The sequence below is a fragment of the Rana temporaria genome, chromosome 2 (assembly GCF_905171775.1).
Source record: "Rana temporaria chromosome 2, aRanTem1.1, whole genome shotgun sequence".
Lineage (NCBI taxonomy): Eukaryota > Metazoa > Chordata > Amphibia > Anura > Ranidae > Rana > Rana temporaria.
Window position 1 is genome coordinate 132486114 of NC_053490.1, and position 16935 is coordinate 132503048.

Consider the following 16935-nt stretch of genomic DNA (forward strand, 5'->3'; position numbering starts at 1 on the left):
CAAAGGAAGGTAAAGACACAGGAAGCTGTTCAGGGTACCGGCCGATATCTCTGCTGAACACTGATATAAAATTGTACGCAAAGGTATTGGCCGGAAGAGTTAGACAGGAAATGACAAAACTGGTACACCCGGACCAAACGGGCTTTGTTCAGGGTAGAGAGGGTAGAGACAATGGAGTAAAAACACTCTTGTTGCTCCAGAGAATGAAGGCAGTAGGGTCCCCAGGTTTACTTCTGTCGATTGACGCAGAAAAAGCGTTTGACAGAGTAGACTGGGGACTTATGCTGCTGACTCTGAGAGGCATGGGGTTTGGACAGAGAATGATAGACTGGATTGCAGCCCTTTATTTGTCTCCCACTGCCAAAATAAAGATAAATGGTAGTCTATCTCAAACTTTCTCAATGAAAAATGGTACAAGGCAGGGGTGCCCTCTGTCACCACTCCTGTTTGTGCTCTCTTTGGAGCCGTTGCTGGCCAGGATACGTAACTGCAAAGAAATAAAAGGGGTTAAAATAGGAGAGGAGGAATACAAACTTTCTGCCTTCGCAGACGACATCCTCTTCTATTTGGACAAACCCAAAACATCAATCTCAAACCTATTAAATCTATGTAGAGATTACGGGGAAATTTCGAACTTCAAAATAAACCTCACCAAAACGGAGATTATGAGTATAAATATAAGTAAATTGGAAGAGCAATTCTTGAAAGTGAAGTACCAGTTCGCCTGGGTTAAAGAACTCAAATATCTAGGGATACTGTTAGCAAACTCTATAAAAAAAATGTATAAGATAAATTTCATTCCCCTATTAAATGAAATTAAGACAGAAACAAAAAGAGTGGAAAATAGAGCAATATCATGGATAGGACGAATCAATTATTGCAAAATGGTTATCTTACCTAAAATATTATATAAATTTCAGATGATCCCCATAGCCCTCCCGAGAACACTATTTTCCGCTCTAAAAAAAATAATTATGAATTACATATGGAGAAATAAGAAACATAGGATATCACTCCAGACCCTAAAACAACCAAAAAAAAAGGGGGGCTTAGCGGTACCGGACGTCAAAGGATATTACGACGCAGTGGTAATGACAAGGGTGGTGGAGTGGGCCAGAGCCAACAAAGAAAAAAGGTGGGTTAGTCTAGAAAATGAGTTAGCACAGACGAGGCTGGACAAGATAATATGGAATCCTCCCCAATTTAGAACACTAGATAAAAACGCACATGAAATAACAAAAAATGCACTTAAAATATGGGATAATGTCTACAAAAAAATTGAGAAGGAATATAATTCACCTTTTATAGCACTGAAAAATAATGATTATTTTGCACCAGGTAAAACACAAGTCGGGGGGAATTGGATCAAACAGGACACGGCACAACTAAGGGATATAATAAGGGAGGGCCACATAATAACACTACCCGAGTTAAAAGCTAAAAAGAATTTAATGGAAATTAATGAATGGAGGTACCAGCAGCTTAAACATTTTATCCAGGATCTACCAGGCCCACTGAGAGCGGGAGACCAGTTAACAGATCTAGAAAAAATATGCTTCATGGAAAGAGCAAAAGGAACTACTTCAAAGCTATATAGAATTCTATTGAAGATGGATGAGCAGAATATACCTCCATTCATTAAAAAATGGGAAAGGGAATTGGGAACACAACGGGATAAGGGCACAATAGATAAAATGTTGGCTTTGACACACTCCTCTGCGGTAGATAGTCGTACGGCGGAGATGTGTTTTAAATGCATATCCGGATGGTACATGACCCCGGATAAGCTAAAAAAATTCAAAGAAGATCAGACAGGAGAGTGTTGGAGGGGATGTAGATCACCAGGAAATATGGCACACCTTTGGTGGGGATGTACCAAGGTTAAGAGGTATTGGGAAAAAATCTTGGCCTGTGTGGAAGAGATCACGGGGAAAAAGATCAAGATGGACCCATGGGGCATAGAGGGTAACAACATCTTACAAATCACGAAATGGGATAAATGGAGGACTTTCAAGAAATCGTGGAGTTATGCAGAAAAATTAAGGGTAGATGCTTAAAAGATACACTAGAAGAAAATTTGAAAGAACTAGAGATATAGGAGATTGTTTAAGGTGAGATAGGGGGGATAAGGGGGGGATAAAATAAAATTGTAATCCTTTTGTGCCTCTGAAATATGAGGAGTGACATTTAATAAATAACAATAATATATATTCATATATATAATAAAAAAAAAAAAAACGAAGAAAAATAAAAATTTTCACACAAGAGGAAGCGACACTTATGATGCAAAACCAACATAGAGATGCAATGGGCTGGTGCGCAGAACATGAGCATATAATGCACACTCTATGAGGTGGAGTCTGAAGTGAAAGAAAAAGAAAAAAAAAAAAAAAGAAATAGAAGGGACAATGTTTGTTTAACCACTTCCCGACCGGTCAATAGTAAATTGACGTCCGGGAAGTGATTGTGTAATCCTAATTGGATGTCTATTGACGTCCTGCAGGATAACATGCCGGCGGGCACCCGCCCAGTCTGACACCCTGCATCTCCGATCTCGGTAAAGAGTCTCTGGCGGAGGCTCTTTACTACGTGATCAGCCGTGTCCAATCACGATGTAAACCGCAAGAGCCGTTGATCGGCTTATCCTCACTCGTGTCTGATAGACGTGAGTAGAGGAGAGCTGATCGGCGACTCTCCTGACAGGGGGGGTTCACGCTAATTGTTTATCAGCACAGCCCCCCCTCGGATGCCCACACTGGACCACCAGGGAATCTGCCAGGACCACCAGGGAAGGGGGGGAAATAAAAAAAAACAATTTAAAAATTAGAATAGATGCCAATCCGTACCCACAAATGGGCACTGACTGGCACAATATGGGATGAACAAGTGATGCCCAGCAATGCCATCAGTGCCACCCCTCAGTGTCTCTCAGTGCCCATCCATGCCCAGTGCCCACCTATCAGTGCCCATCTGTGCCACCCATAAGTACCCATCAGTGCCGCCTATGAGTGCCCATCAGTGCCGCATACCAGCGCCGCCTATCGGTGCCCATCAGTGCCACCTATCAGTGTCGCCTATCAGTACCATCAGTGCCGCCTCATCGGTGCCCATCAGTGCCGCCATATCTTATTTACAAAAAAAATTAACAGAAAAAAAATAAAAACTTAATTTTTTTTAAAAAAATCGGTCTTTTTTTAGTTGTTGCGCAAAAAATAAAAATGGCAGAGGTGATCAAATACCACCAAAAGAAAGCTCTATTTGTGGGAACAAAATTATAAAAAAATTGTTTGGGTACAGTGTAGCATGAGAGAAAAGAGCAGAGGATCAGGGAGTGGGACAGATGAGTATAAAGCCTCGTCTTTTGCAGGTCCTGACATTTTAAATGCATGTAACTAGGTGATAGGGTCATTTGAATCAGCTTTTCAATAACTACTAAGTAAAAGTATTTCTTTATATTGGACTTCTTCCTTACAACGTAGAATGGTTAAGCCCTCTTCCACACAGGTAGACTTTGTCGCTACGGATGGATGGGGACGTATAGCCATCCATCTGATTTTGGCGGATCGGGTCGGATGTCAGCGGACATGTCTCCGCTGACATCCGACGCTCCATAGGACTGCATGGAGCGGCCGTTCAGGTCCGCCGTCAAAACTGACAGGTGGACCTGAACGGTCCGTCCGTGTGAAAGGGGCCTAAATCTGTAGTCACCCTAATTATAATTGATTGGAAAAGCTGAGGCCTTTTTCATTTATTTGCTTTGTTTATTATTGCATAAATGGCATATTCTCTGCTATTTGTTACTGTGATCTGCAAGAATAGGACCTGCTGCCAGCTTCTTCATTAATCATCAATAACACGTTTTTTGGTTTGGCTTGCATTGTGAGATATTGTATTCCAAGCAGAAAAAGGGGTTTTCATTACATAAGACAAGCAAGAAGCGGCCATATTTTTCTGAAGTGGAAACTTTTGAAACTTCCTGATTTTATCGCCTTATACCGTAGGTTGCTTAGATGCTATCAAAAAGACTAGAACACGTACTGTATGGGGTTGATATACTAAAGGCAAATAGTCTGTTTGCTTTGGAAGGGAATTTTGCAGAGAGCTTGTTAAATATTCACTTTGCAAAGTATACCTAATTACTTGCAAGAAAAAAAGAAATGTTTTGCTTGCACATGATTGGATGATGGAAGTCGGCATAACTTCACCTCAATCATCTTCACCTCTGGGGGAAAGTCTCTTGCAAAGTGCAACTTCCATTGCAAAGTGAACAGTCTATTTGCATTTACTAAATCAACCCCTACAAGACGAGCTTATACTTCCTAGAAATGGCAGCTGTGGTTAGCAGTAGAGCTTTCTCTTGCAGTAATATTCAGAATTGTTTTAAACATGTTTAAAATGAGAGCTTTTTTGTAGTAACATAATGTAAAAGGATTTAGAAAGGCCATCGGCCATTATATTAATTCCATTTCTATTCTAGTAAGCTGTCCGCACACATATCAGTCTGATCTCATTTATAGCTATAAACAAGCAAGACCTAGCTGACTCCTCCTCTACATTGCCTCTTTTTGTGGGGCCCCCCAAGGCTCTGTTCTTGGACCCCTTCTCTTCTCTATCTACACCTCCTCCCTTGGTCACTTGATAACCGCCCACGGTTCTGGTGGGAACAGTTTTATCAAACTGGAAGTCATGGTAAACAGTGCCGGGACTAAGGCCCCATACACACGGGAGGATTTATCCGCGGATGCGGTCCAGCGGACCGTTTCCACGGATAAATCCTCTCGAGGATTTCGGCGGATTTCCATGCGATGGAGTGTACTCACCATCGCATGGAAATCCGCGCCGAAATCCTCTGGCGATGACGTGTCGCGCCGTCGCCGCGATTATGACGCGGCGACGTGCGCGACGCTGTCATATAAGGAATTCCACGCATGCGTCGAATCATTACGACGCATGCGGGGGATCCCTTCGGACGGATGGATCCGGTGAGTCTGTACAGACCAGCGGATCCATCCGTTAGGATGGATTCCAGCGGATAGATTTGACAGCATGTCATCAAATATTTATCCGCTGGAAATCCATCCCAGGGGATAAATATCCGCGGAAACAGATCCGCTGGAGTGTACACACCATAGGATCTATCCGCTGAAACCCATTCGCTGGGATTTTTCAGCGGATGGATTCTATCGTGTGTATGGGGCCAAAGTCTCGCGAAAAACGGTCGCGTGTATGCTTTTCCGAGGGGAAAAAAAATGCGCATGCTTAGAATCAAGTATGCAAGTATTGCATGAACGTGTGTATGCAAGTCAGGCTGGAGAGGAATCACGTCGGGAAAAACTTTCTTTTTTTTCCTGCCGAGAAAAATGGTCGTGTGTACGAGGCATAAGAGAGTACTTGTTGTCTCCTCTTAAGGTAGCCCTAAATGGTCTAGCCTTCACCAAAGTGACATATAGAGAATTGGATCCATTTTTATGGCCAATCTTGGTGACAATCCTCTTATCTCAGCAATAGTGCCAAAGGTATAACGCTTGTTAAAGAATACATTATAATAGCCCTGATATAATCAACCATATTAATTGCATTATGGCAAAGACCCCTTTTTGTAGTGTAAACACACAATTAATTTCATTGTTCATTTATATATTTTTACTTTTTTTTTAAAAAATTTTTTTTGATATTCTGTATATCTGTTTTGTGTTGCCATTAATAATTTATAATGCTTATTTACATTTCTTGGATTCACAGTTAACCACTAAAGCAACCGGCTGCCATGGGTGTGGGAAGGAAGCCCCATTTAGGAGGCTTTTGAGGCATATTTAAATTCTCCAGTCCCAAAGGAGTTCTCTGTTTGGAGTACACGTCAGTGTGCATTCTTCTGCTTTATATAACCCCCGGGACACAACTGCACACAGCTTCCACTTCTAATGCGTCTCAATGTGTGGCTGTATGTGGCAAGCAGCGAGTTCCGAGGATGTCATTATACAGGCTCTGCTTGCTGTGCCCCTATATTGCCATAAGCATGAGGCCTAAAGTGTATGTATAGCCAACACATGTATTTATTTTTTGAATAGAGTAGCAAGGTTTACAAACCTGTTAAATTTAGTTGTTGTCTTTGTTTCTGCTGGGGAGATTCACCCTATTTGTTCCAGAGAAAAGTGGCATTAAATCCAAAATGTAAAGTTGACCATACATGATTCATCCATCCACGCATTTAATGCGGATGAGGGAATCCTTCCCGCTGAGCCATTTTATTCTAAATGTGGGGAGCCATCAGAATAGAGCTGCACAATTCTGACTAAAATGAGAATCACAATTATTTTGCTTAGAATAAAGATCACGATTCTCGCGGTGTAAAATCTTCTTTCACATTATACAAAAAAAATTGGGCTAATTTTACTGTTTAATTTTTTTTTTTTTTATTAATTAAAGTGTATTTTTTTTTAAATTGCATTTGAAAAACTGCTGTGCAAATATGGTGTGCCATAAAATATTGCAACAACCACCATTTTATTCTCTAGGGTCTCTGCAAAAAAAAATATATCATGTTTGGATGCTCCAAGTAATTTTCTAGCAGAAAATAATGTTTTTTCCTTGTAAGCAACAAATGTCAAACGGTTTGGTCTTTAAATGGTTAAACTTCCCTTATCTACACGCTGGAGTCCTTTGATAAAAGAACAAAAAGATAATTTGTTTTTACTTATTTGCTTGTTGTAATAAAACTTGGCAGGCTGCCTGGATTTTGTTTTTCCAGCTGTGAGAACTCTGCACTTGTTAGAAAGAATCGTGACATGCTGTTTTGAAGATCGGGAAAGGGAAATGATCGCAATTTTGATTCTTAATGATTAATCGTGCAGCTCTACATCAGAATACAATGATCAGTACTGCCGGCTTTAGCCAGCGACACTGATCATTCAGGAAAAAACGGACAGGCTGGTTGTACACCAGTTTAAGCAGCATGCCCATACATTAATTAAAATTGCTGGACTGGCCAAATTTCGATCCATGCATGGCCAGCTTAAAGCCTTGTACACACGATCGGATTTTCCAACAACAACTGTGTAATGGCAGTTTTTTTTTCCCGAATGATCCGACCGTTTGTACGCTCCATCAGACAATTGTTGGTGGAATTTCTGACAACAAATGTGGGATAGCATACTCTTAAATTTTCCGATAATAAATGTGTGCTGTTGGATTATCCGATCATGTGTACACAAGTTCGTCGGAATAAAATCCACAGTACAAACACTCATGCTCCGAACCAATGCTAACCATAAGACAACATTAGTAGAAGTTGCCCAAAGGGTGGCACTAAAGAGCTGAAAAAAACACGTAGTTTGGTGTATGTTGGCTAAAAAAGTTCTGCCGTCTGTATGCAGAACAAGTTCACGGCCAACGCCCTTCGCACAAAAATCCACGGATTTGTCTGATGGAAATATGATTGTGTGTATGAGGCTTTAGAGAAGTCGCCAGAACAAGAAGTGAGTATTAAAGCGGGGTTCCGGGCATAATTTTTTTTTTTGCAAGCTAAAATGAATTACATTAAAGCGGGAGTTCACCCATTTAAAAAAAAAAAAAAAATCTCCCCTTAGCTTCCTGCTCGTTCGGTCTAGGGGAATCGGCTATTTATATTAAAATAGGTGCAGTACTTACCCGTTTTCGAGCTGTATCTTCTTCCGTCGCTTCCGGGTATGGGTCTTCGGGAGCGGGCGTTCCTTCTTGATTGACATTCTTCCGAGAGGCTTCCGACGGTCGCATCCATCGCGTCACTCGTAGCCGAAAGAAGCCGAACGTCGGTGCGGCTCTATACTGCGCCTGCGCACCGACGTTCGGCTTCTTTCGGAAAATCGTGACGCGATGGATGCGACCGTCGGAAGCCTCTCGGAAACCTGTCAATCAAGAAGGACCGCCCATTCCCGAAGCCCATACCCGGAAGCGACGGAGAGGATGCGTCTCGTAAACGGGTAAGTACTGCACATATTTTAAAATAAATTGCCGATTCCCCTAGTAATAACGAGCAGGAAGCGAAGGGGGAAAAGTGCCCTCTAAGGGTGAACCCCCGCTTTAAATAGTCCCTAAAACATATTAATAGCTCCCCAATCGTTCCAGAAATCATTGCAAACACTTGCCTTATATCCTCCAGCTCATGTTGTGACTGTATCCATCATATGTGTGGGCATGTGAAGCCCAGTTGCTTTTTCTTCCTGGTTTTCAGGGAGAGGTGCATGCTGGGCGATTTTTAGGCACAGTAATGCCCAGAGACTCTTGGGAAATGAGTGTCATCATTTCCCAGGAGGCAATGGGGTCTTAGGACAGGAAGTTGAACCACCTAGGACCAGGAACTAGTCAGATTATGACATCTGCCTAGTAAAAGCCAGATGGAAGTGAGTAAAAAAAAAAAAACTGTAATTTTTATTTATTTTTAAATTAAAGGCAAGCTGTTTATTTTTAGGGTGGAACTCCGCTTTAATCTTTTTTTTTTTTTTTTTTTTAACAGGCACTCTTCTACAGACACTTTGTAGAGATATTGCACCTCCAAGACAGGAAAAAAAGCAGAGAAATGTACTCAACAGAACATGGGCAGCAAAAAATAACTAGACAGGTTATTTATCAACCCTTCCCTACTCTATCCAAAACTATAAACTTTTTTTGGCTATACTTCCACTTTACATTCTTCCAAGGCTTTTTTTTTTTTTATAATTTTTTTACACTTTGTATATTATCTTTTTATTTATACATTTTTCAATATAACAGATTGTACAGTAGGGGCCAGATTCTCGTCCAGCGGCGTATCTCTACGGCGGCGTAACGTATCAGATTTACGTTACGCCACCGCAACTTAGACGGGCAAGTGCTGTATTCTCAAAGCACTTGCTCCGTAAGTTGCGGCGGCGTAGCGTAAATCGGCCGGCGTAAGCCCGCTTAATTCAAACTTGGATCAGGGGGGCGTGTTTTATGTAAATGTACTGTGACCCAACGTGATTGACGTTTTTCCCAAACGGTGTATGCGCCGTCCGTGGAATTTCCCAGTGTGCATTGCTCCAAAGTATGCCGCAAGGACGTCATTGGTTTTGACGTGAACGTAAATGACGTCCAGCCCCATTCACGGACGACTTACGCAAACGACGTAACTTTTTCAAATTTTGACGCGGGAACGACTGCCATACTTAACATTGTTACGCCGCACTTATGCCACCATATAGCAGGGGTAACTATACGCCGGGAAAAGCCTAACGTAAGCGGCGTAACTTTACTGCGTCGGCCGGGCGTACGTTCAGGAATTCGCGTATCTACCTAATTTTGCATACTCGACGCGGAATTCGACGGAAGCGCCACCTGGCGGCCAGCGTAAAAATGCAGTTACGATCCGACGGCGTAAGAGACTTACGCCTGTCGGATCTAACAGATATCTATGCGTAACTGATTCTAAGGCCCCGTACACACGAGGAGACATGTCTGATGAAAACAGTCCGCCGACCGTTTTCATCGGACATGTCTCCTGGGAGCTTTTGGTCTGATGTGTGTACACACCATCAGACCAAAATCCTCGCGGACAGAGAACGCGGTGACGTAGAAGACACCGACGTTCTCAAACACGGAAGTGCAATGCTTCCACGCATGCGTCCAATCAATTCGACGCATGCGCGGGATTTCGGGACGCTGGTTACACGTCATAACCAGCGGACATGTCCGATTAGGTGTACTAACCATCGGACATGTGCGACGGACATGTTTCCAGCGGACAAGTTTCTTAGCTTGCTAAGAAAATTTTGTCCGCTGGAAACCTGTCCGCTAGGCCGTACAGACGGTCGGACATGTCCGCGGAAACTGGTCCGCGGACCAGTTTCCGCGGACATGTTCGACCGTGTGTACGCGGCCTTAGAATCAGGCGCATAGATACGACCGGCCGGACGCAGAGATACGACGGCGTATCTGGAGATACGCTGTCGTATCTGGAGATACGCCGTTGTATCTCCTCTAAGAATCTGGGCCTAGGGGTCTCCACCTTTAAATTTCAGGATAATTCAAAGCATACATTTCCTCCCCCTCCCCTAAAAAAAACAAAAAAATTCCAAGGCTTGATCAGTGTACAGATGTAGACTTCTAAGAGGCTTCTTTTTTTTTTTTTTTTTTTTTGATTGTTGAGGGTTAATTTGTAGAACAAATATTTTATATTTCCCACATTTAGAAGAAGTAAAATACCTACTTTTTGTTGAATATGGGAATGATAGCGAAAGGTGGCATTTCCAGCTACTGGGAGCAAAAGAGGCGTAGAGCGTTTGGAACAGCATGAGTAAATCACCCAATTATTTTATGTCAGATAATTTTAGCATATTTGCAAATGATGATTACAAGAGACAGCCATGTGTGATGATGAATCGAATTCTCGCTGACTCCATCACTGTAGAATTAGTGCTTGTACTGTGACAAATGACTGCCACTGCTGGCGGAGACGTATATTACTGATATCTGGGGAACCTCTTTTTTTTTGCTTATAGATATCACTGTGTCTGGCAGACGATGTAGATGTGACATCCTGTTGCTTAGTACATGTTGATGAGATTACGGCAGGCGTTACATGTAGTGTATGTTGTAAAATGCATATTAGAGTGCCCTTTTAGATTTTTCGTTCCTGCTGCAAATTAGAAAGCTGTTAGCTGACTGTGCTTTGCACTGAAGGGAGAACTCTTAAATCATTAATCTGTCTCAGTTCAAGGCTTTTTCCATCTGATCTCTTGTTCTGACATATCTTTACTCTGTCATTCCATCCCCTCCTCTGAGTTCTGTATGATTCTGCATTTCATCACTACTGCTTGCGGGATTGCTCCTACTTCTATGCACTTTCTGTTCCTGACCCTTTCTTTTATTTCACTTGACATTTCTTTTCTTCGGTAGCATTTATTGCCAATTTTCTATCACCCAGGCGGCGGTGCAGTTGGTGCAGCACATCTTTCCCCATCCAGTGTGTGTATCGGCTCTCCCCCTTCTTGCCTCCCCCTCTCTGTCTCTTTTCTGTCACCCTGCCACTCAATCTGTCTCATTATTACAGCAGGACAGTGGCTCTGGAAAACTCGGGGCAGAAATGTGTTAGATCAGCTAATATGTAATCCAACGTTTGAGCCATAATCACACAACCCCATTCATCCACAAGCAGCCTCTACCCTCTCTCTTTATCTCTTTCCCTCTACCCTTCCTTTTGCTTTGGATCATCCGTCTCACCGCGTTTTGCTGTGTTGCCGCAGGGCTGTCGCAGAGCCAGAATGAGCGAGGAGAATAAGGAGTGGGCAATCCTGAGCCCAGAGGAGTTCACCCAGCTGCAGAAGTACATTGATTGTGAGTAAACATCTCTTCTCTCCTTCGTCAGCATAGACCTGCATCATCAGTGTCTTGTCATCCTGAGGTTTCCTGCAAGAAGACTGCAAACAAATTATACCCGAAACACACATGTTGAAATCAAATGCTATTTTGTTTTTAGATAGTACCAAAAAGGTTCAAGATGTTCTGCAGGAGTTTTATGGAGATGGACCCCACCTGTCTGAAGAGGTGAGATATTTAAAACCTTTCCATCTCTTTTTTTAATATCCATTTTAATAGAAATTGATGTATGTACAAATCTGTAGAAATATAAAGCCTTCTCTGCAGCTACCGTCATTGCTTGCACATTGCAATTGCTAGGATTCTTTGCAGTAAAACCTTGGTTTGCGAGCATAATTTGTTCCAGAAACATGCTTGTAATCCAAAGCACTTGTATATTAAAGCATTTATTTTACAGGGTATAAAAGAAAAGAGAGGCACCTCTAAGTGTAGCAATAAGTTGCTAAATGTTGTACCTTCATTACATGTAACCATATTGCTACACTTGGAGGCTCCTCTCTTCTTTTTTTATACTCCGTTGTGACAGGACGCTACTCTTATATCAAGACATCGCTTGTATATCAAGGCAAAAATGTATTAGAACATTTTGCTTGTCTTGCAAAACACTCTCAAACCAAGTTACTCTCAAACCAAGGTTTTACTGTACATTGATTATTTGTATCCCCAAATTATTACATTCCTTAGCAGTTTTAATTCCAATGTTTGCTTGGGACAATCAGTACTAAGATATTCTTATTTCTTATGACTTTGTATATTTATCAAGAGCCACCTGATTTTCATTATTATCATTTATTATTATTTAGGTACTTTGTATAGCGCCGTCAATGTACGCAGCGCTTTACATGTACATTGTACATTCACATCGGTCCCTACCATCAAGGAGCTTACAATCTAAGGTCCCTAACTCACATTCATTTACTAGGGCCAATTTAGACAGAAGCCAATTAGGCTTTTTAGTGCTTTTTGCATTTTGCAGATTTGCACTACAGAACATGTTCCATAGGAAACCATAGTAAATGGACTGTAGTGCAAATCTGCAAAAAGCACAAAAAATGCATAGGTGTAAATCCAGCCTAAACCTATATGGAAAGGTTACCCAGATGTATGTTCCTATATGTATTCATTACATTCTCTGAAATTATCTGTAATATAGGAAGACAGAGTAACATTCTTATTTTCATAGCTACATATTCTGTAGATCTATACAAATCTAAGAGCACAGGGTGTAGGATTGATACAAAATGGGACGTATAGTCCTACCACACAAAACTTTTATGTTCATAATGATTATAAAGTGCTGGTGAATGTGTCTATGTAGGTATGATAAGTCCAGAAATGTCCGCAAATCATATATGACTTTTTAAATGTCATGTGGACACGCTGACTTAGTATTTGCTCGGGCCGAGAAAGGCTAATAGATTTTAAGAAAGATAGGAATGATGTGAGCTACACAAACTGGAGGAAGTGTCTGTTGCTAATTATAGCGTAACATATATATATATTCAGCTTACACATTTTCCAACCTGCATTAGAAAATGCCAGGTGTGATGTAACTTGTTGGTGTGTTTAATACCCCGTCTTCCTCCAGTCTCAGGGCAATTGCAAACAACCCCCTTATTTAAAAAACCTTGTTATTCACATAATAAGGCCCACGATTGAGGCTTGTTTATACATAAAATACAGAAAAATTCAAATATTCAAGATATTTTGCACTTCTGTTTTCAAATATGGCATATATAAGGGCAGCACAGTAGCTTAGTGGTTAGCACTTTTGGCACAGGGGTTCTTGGTTATAATCCCAACTAGGATACCTACATGGAGTTTGCATGTTCTCCCTGTGCTTGCGGGGTTTCCGACAGGTTTCCGCCCACACTACAGAGACATCCTGGCAGGTTCAGCCCCGGAGGATTTGGCTGCTCAATGACCAGGCCATTTTTTGCGATTCGACACTGCGCGGCTTTAACTGACGCAGCGCCGTCTTTTTTTCCCCACAAATAGAGCTTTCTTTTGGTGGTATTTGATCACCTCTGCGGTTTTTATTTTTGTACTATAAACAATAAAAGAGCGCCAATTTTGAAACAAAAAGCAATATTTTTAACTTTTTGCTATAATAAATATCCCCCAAAAATATATAAAAAAAGAATTTCAATTTCTTTCTCAGTTTAGGCTGATATATATTATTCTACATATTTTTGGTAAACAAAAATCGCAAAAAGTGTATATTGATTGGTTTTCGCAAGTTTATAGCGTCAACAAAATAGGGGATAGTTTTATGGCATTTTTAGTAATATTTTTTTTTTTTTACTAGTAATGGTGGCGATCTGCGTTTTTTTTTTTTTTTTTATCGCGACTGCAACATTATGGCAGACGCATCGGACACTTTTGACGCTATTTTGGGACCATTGTCCTTTATACAGCGATATAAAAATTTACTGATTACTGTGTAAATGACACTGGCAGGGAAAAGGTTAACCACTAAGGGGCGAGGAAAGGGTTAAGTGTGTCCTAGGGAGTGATTCTAACTGTGTGGGGGCTGGGCTACAAAAGACATGGCCGCGATCACTGCTCCCGATCACAGTGAGCAGTAGATCACTGTCCTGTCACAAGGCAGAACAGGGAAATTCCTTGTTTACATATGCATCTCCCCGTTCTTCAGCTCCGTAACATGATCGCGGGACACCGGCAGACATCGAGTCCGCGGGTCCCGCAGGCACGATCACGGAGCAAGCGGCAATTCCAAAGCATGTACGTTGTTTTACGCAGCCGTACCATTCTGCCAACATATAAGTACAGGCAACGGTCGGCAAGCATTTAATTGGCTTATGCTTATTTGGCACTAGTATGTGTAATGTATACATGTAAGATAGGGACCTAAGAGGTTGATTTACTAAAAATGGAGCGTGCAAAATCTGGTGCAGTTGTGCATGGTAGCCAATCAGCTTCTAACTTCAACTTTTCAAATGAAACTTTGACAATAAAACCTGGCAGCTGATTCGTTTCTGTTAAGAGCTGCACCAGATTTTGCACTCTCCAGGGAACCCCTAAGATTGTAAGCTCTGTGAGCAGGGAGTGATGTCATTGTGTGATATGTAAAGTGCCGTGAAAAGTGTTGGCGCTGTATAAATACATGTAAGAAATAAATATATATTACAATTGTTGTAGTTATTATATAATATAGCACACGCTGTATTCGGGGATTGATGTGATGGATATCATAAGAAAGCATTTACGTTGTATTAGAATTTTATTCTTCTATTGTATATATAGTTGTATTCCTTTCAGATATAGAATTCAGACAATTAAATCTTTTCAACTTTAAAGCCAGGAAAAGCATGGGTCGTCTTAGAAATCAGAGTGCCGTATGCTTTTCTTTTGCAGCACGTATTAAATGTAATTTGCTGCAGGGCTGTGATCGCAATTAGTTGGGTTAGGAGTGATAAAAGAGCCTTAGTTGTGCAGTGCTATTTTTCAGGCGGCCTGTAGGATTAGCATAAAATCTCTAATGCGCCTTTTTTTATCTGGTGGTTTTAATAAAACCACAAATCCAGAGTGGCTCCCTACTGGTTTCAGAGAAGGGGAAATGGATAAGAATGTAGATTTTAATGCTTGGCAGTGGAACATATTGACTACTTTGTTTTACCCTTGAGGTGCCAGTATGATGGATTTTCTGACTTGTCTGGAAGGAAATGTGTTTAACTTTCACTTTTTTCTTTTCTTTTCCAGTCAATAGATTATGAGGGATTTCAGCGCTTCTTGAGAACCTACCTGGATGCAGAAGACATTTCTCCTGATATCTGCAAACGCCTCTTCATGTCATTTCAGGCCGCACCCAATGTGACAGAAGATCAGACAGATGGTGCAAAGGGTGAGCTTTAAAATCAAGGAATTAAAGTGATATTAAACCCAAAATCAAAACTATATTATATTGCAGCTTACCAATTCCTAGGTAGTGGCTATATTCATTATCCCTTTTTAGGCTTTTTTTTTTTTTCGCTTTATCTAGGTCAGGGGTGTCAAACTCAATCTCATCGTGGGCCGCATCAGCATTATGATTGCCCTCAAAAGTGCCAGTTGCATCTGTAAGATTAGATTTTCGCTTCCCCTCCCCTTTACATTAGATGTCAAGAGCCACCCCACCATCAGAAGTTGAGTCCACCACTCTCCAACGCTGTACCCAAACAAAATTGACGTCCTTTTTTTCCCCACAAATAGAGCTTTCTTTTGGTGGTATTTGATATTCTCTTTGGTTATTATTTTTTTTGCGCTATAAACAAAAAAAAGAGCGTCAATTTTGAAAAAAACACAATATGTACTTTTTGCTATAATAAGTAGCCCCAGTTTTTTTATAAAAAAGCAAAATTTTCCTCAGTTTAGGCCGATATGTATTCTTCTACATATTTTTGGTAATAAAAATCTCAAAAAGCGTACATTGATTGATTTGCGGAAAAGTTATAGAGTAGACAAAATAGGGGATAGATTTTTTTTTAATCGGGACTGCAACATTATGGCGGACATATCAGACACTTTTGACACATTTTTGGGACCATTGACAATTATACAGCGATCAATGCTATAAAAATGCACTGATTACTGTGTAAATGTCACTGGCAGGCAAGGGGTTAGCACTAGGGGGCGATCAGGGGGTTAATTGTGTTCCCTAGTGTATGTTCTAACTGTGGGGGGAGGGGACTGACTATAGGAGATGAGAGATTGTGGTTCCTAGCTGGTAGGAACTCACAATCTCTCCTCTCCTCACAGAACTGGAATGTGTGTGTTTACACACACGTCCCTGTTCTGCCTCTCTTACCCTCGATCACACGTGGGCGGCGGTCATCGCGATCACCGACCACATGCGTCAGCACCCCCGCTGTGCAGCGGGCACACTCCGCAGTAATCTTTCACAGGGAAGCTTGTGTGCTTCTGTATCTCCTCCCTCGGCTTTTATGCACCCGAGAACAAAAGGAATGTGATCAATTATAAAAAAGGGGGGGGGGGGAAGTATTTAAAATATTTTTTTTAATCTATACACAAATGTTTTGTCTTTTATTTTAAATTTTAAATGGAAGGGGATATTTTACAAGGTGATCATTTACAATCGCTTTAATTTGCTAACCGAACACCACCCTCCCCCCAACTGAGAAAGCAGCTGTCCAAAGGTGTCTGCTGCTATGAGTGAAGAGACCATAAGACAGGAAGTGTGTTACTGGTCAGATCATCAGGTGAAAGTAAAAGAAGCCAGAAAATGAAAGCAGCCACCAGATTTAATGATTGCTAAGTTTTTAGTTTTGGGGTTTAATACTGCTTTATGTTATTTTGTTTACTGTGGAGTACAATCTTGTAAAATATTGGTCCTGCATGCATGCAGTATCTTCCAGCACCATGGTGCTTATAACCAACATCTGCTTCTCCGCACATTCAGTGATGTCATTGGTGCTTTTTCTCTTTGAACTTCTACTTCACAAGAATGAGAAATACATGTGGAGGACATCATCTTCTAAAAAAAAAAAAAAAAAACAATTCTTAGACTGGCTCTGTGACTTTCTCAAGAGTGGTTACATTTCATAG

At 41.2% G+C, this 16935-nt stretch overlaps 1 protein-coding gene across 2 annotated transcripts in view; it reads left to right on the top strand.

The window, feature by feature from the left end:
- Positions 1–16935, top strand: part of DGKA (diacylglycerol kinase alpha) — a 275733-nt gene that overhangs the window by 165808 nt on the left and 92990 nt on the right. Inside the window, exons 5-8 of one of the 2 annotated variants that reach the window (XM_040341070.1) lie at positions 8492–8596; positions 11238–11328; positions 11471–11538; positions 15094–15235. In XM_040341070.1, the coding sequence (XP_040197004.1) occupies positions 8555–8596; positions 11238–11328; positions 11471–11538; positions 15094–15235 (343 nt within the window). In that variant the 5' untranslated portion in view covers positions 8492–8554. The remainder of the gene's footprint in view (positions 1–8491; positions 8597–11237; positions 11329–11470; positions 11539–15093; positions 15236–16935) is intronic. The other variant, XM_040341071.1, reaches the window with a different exon arrangement.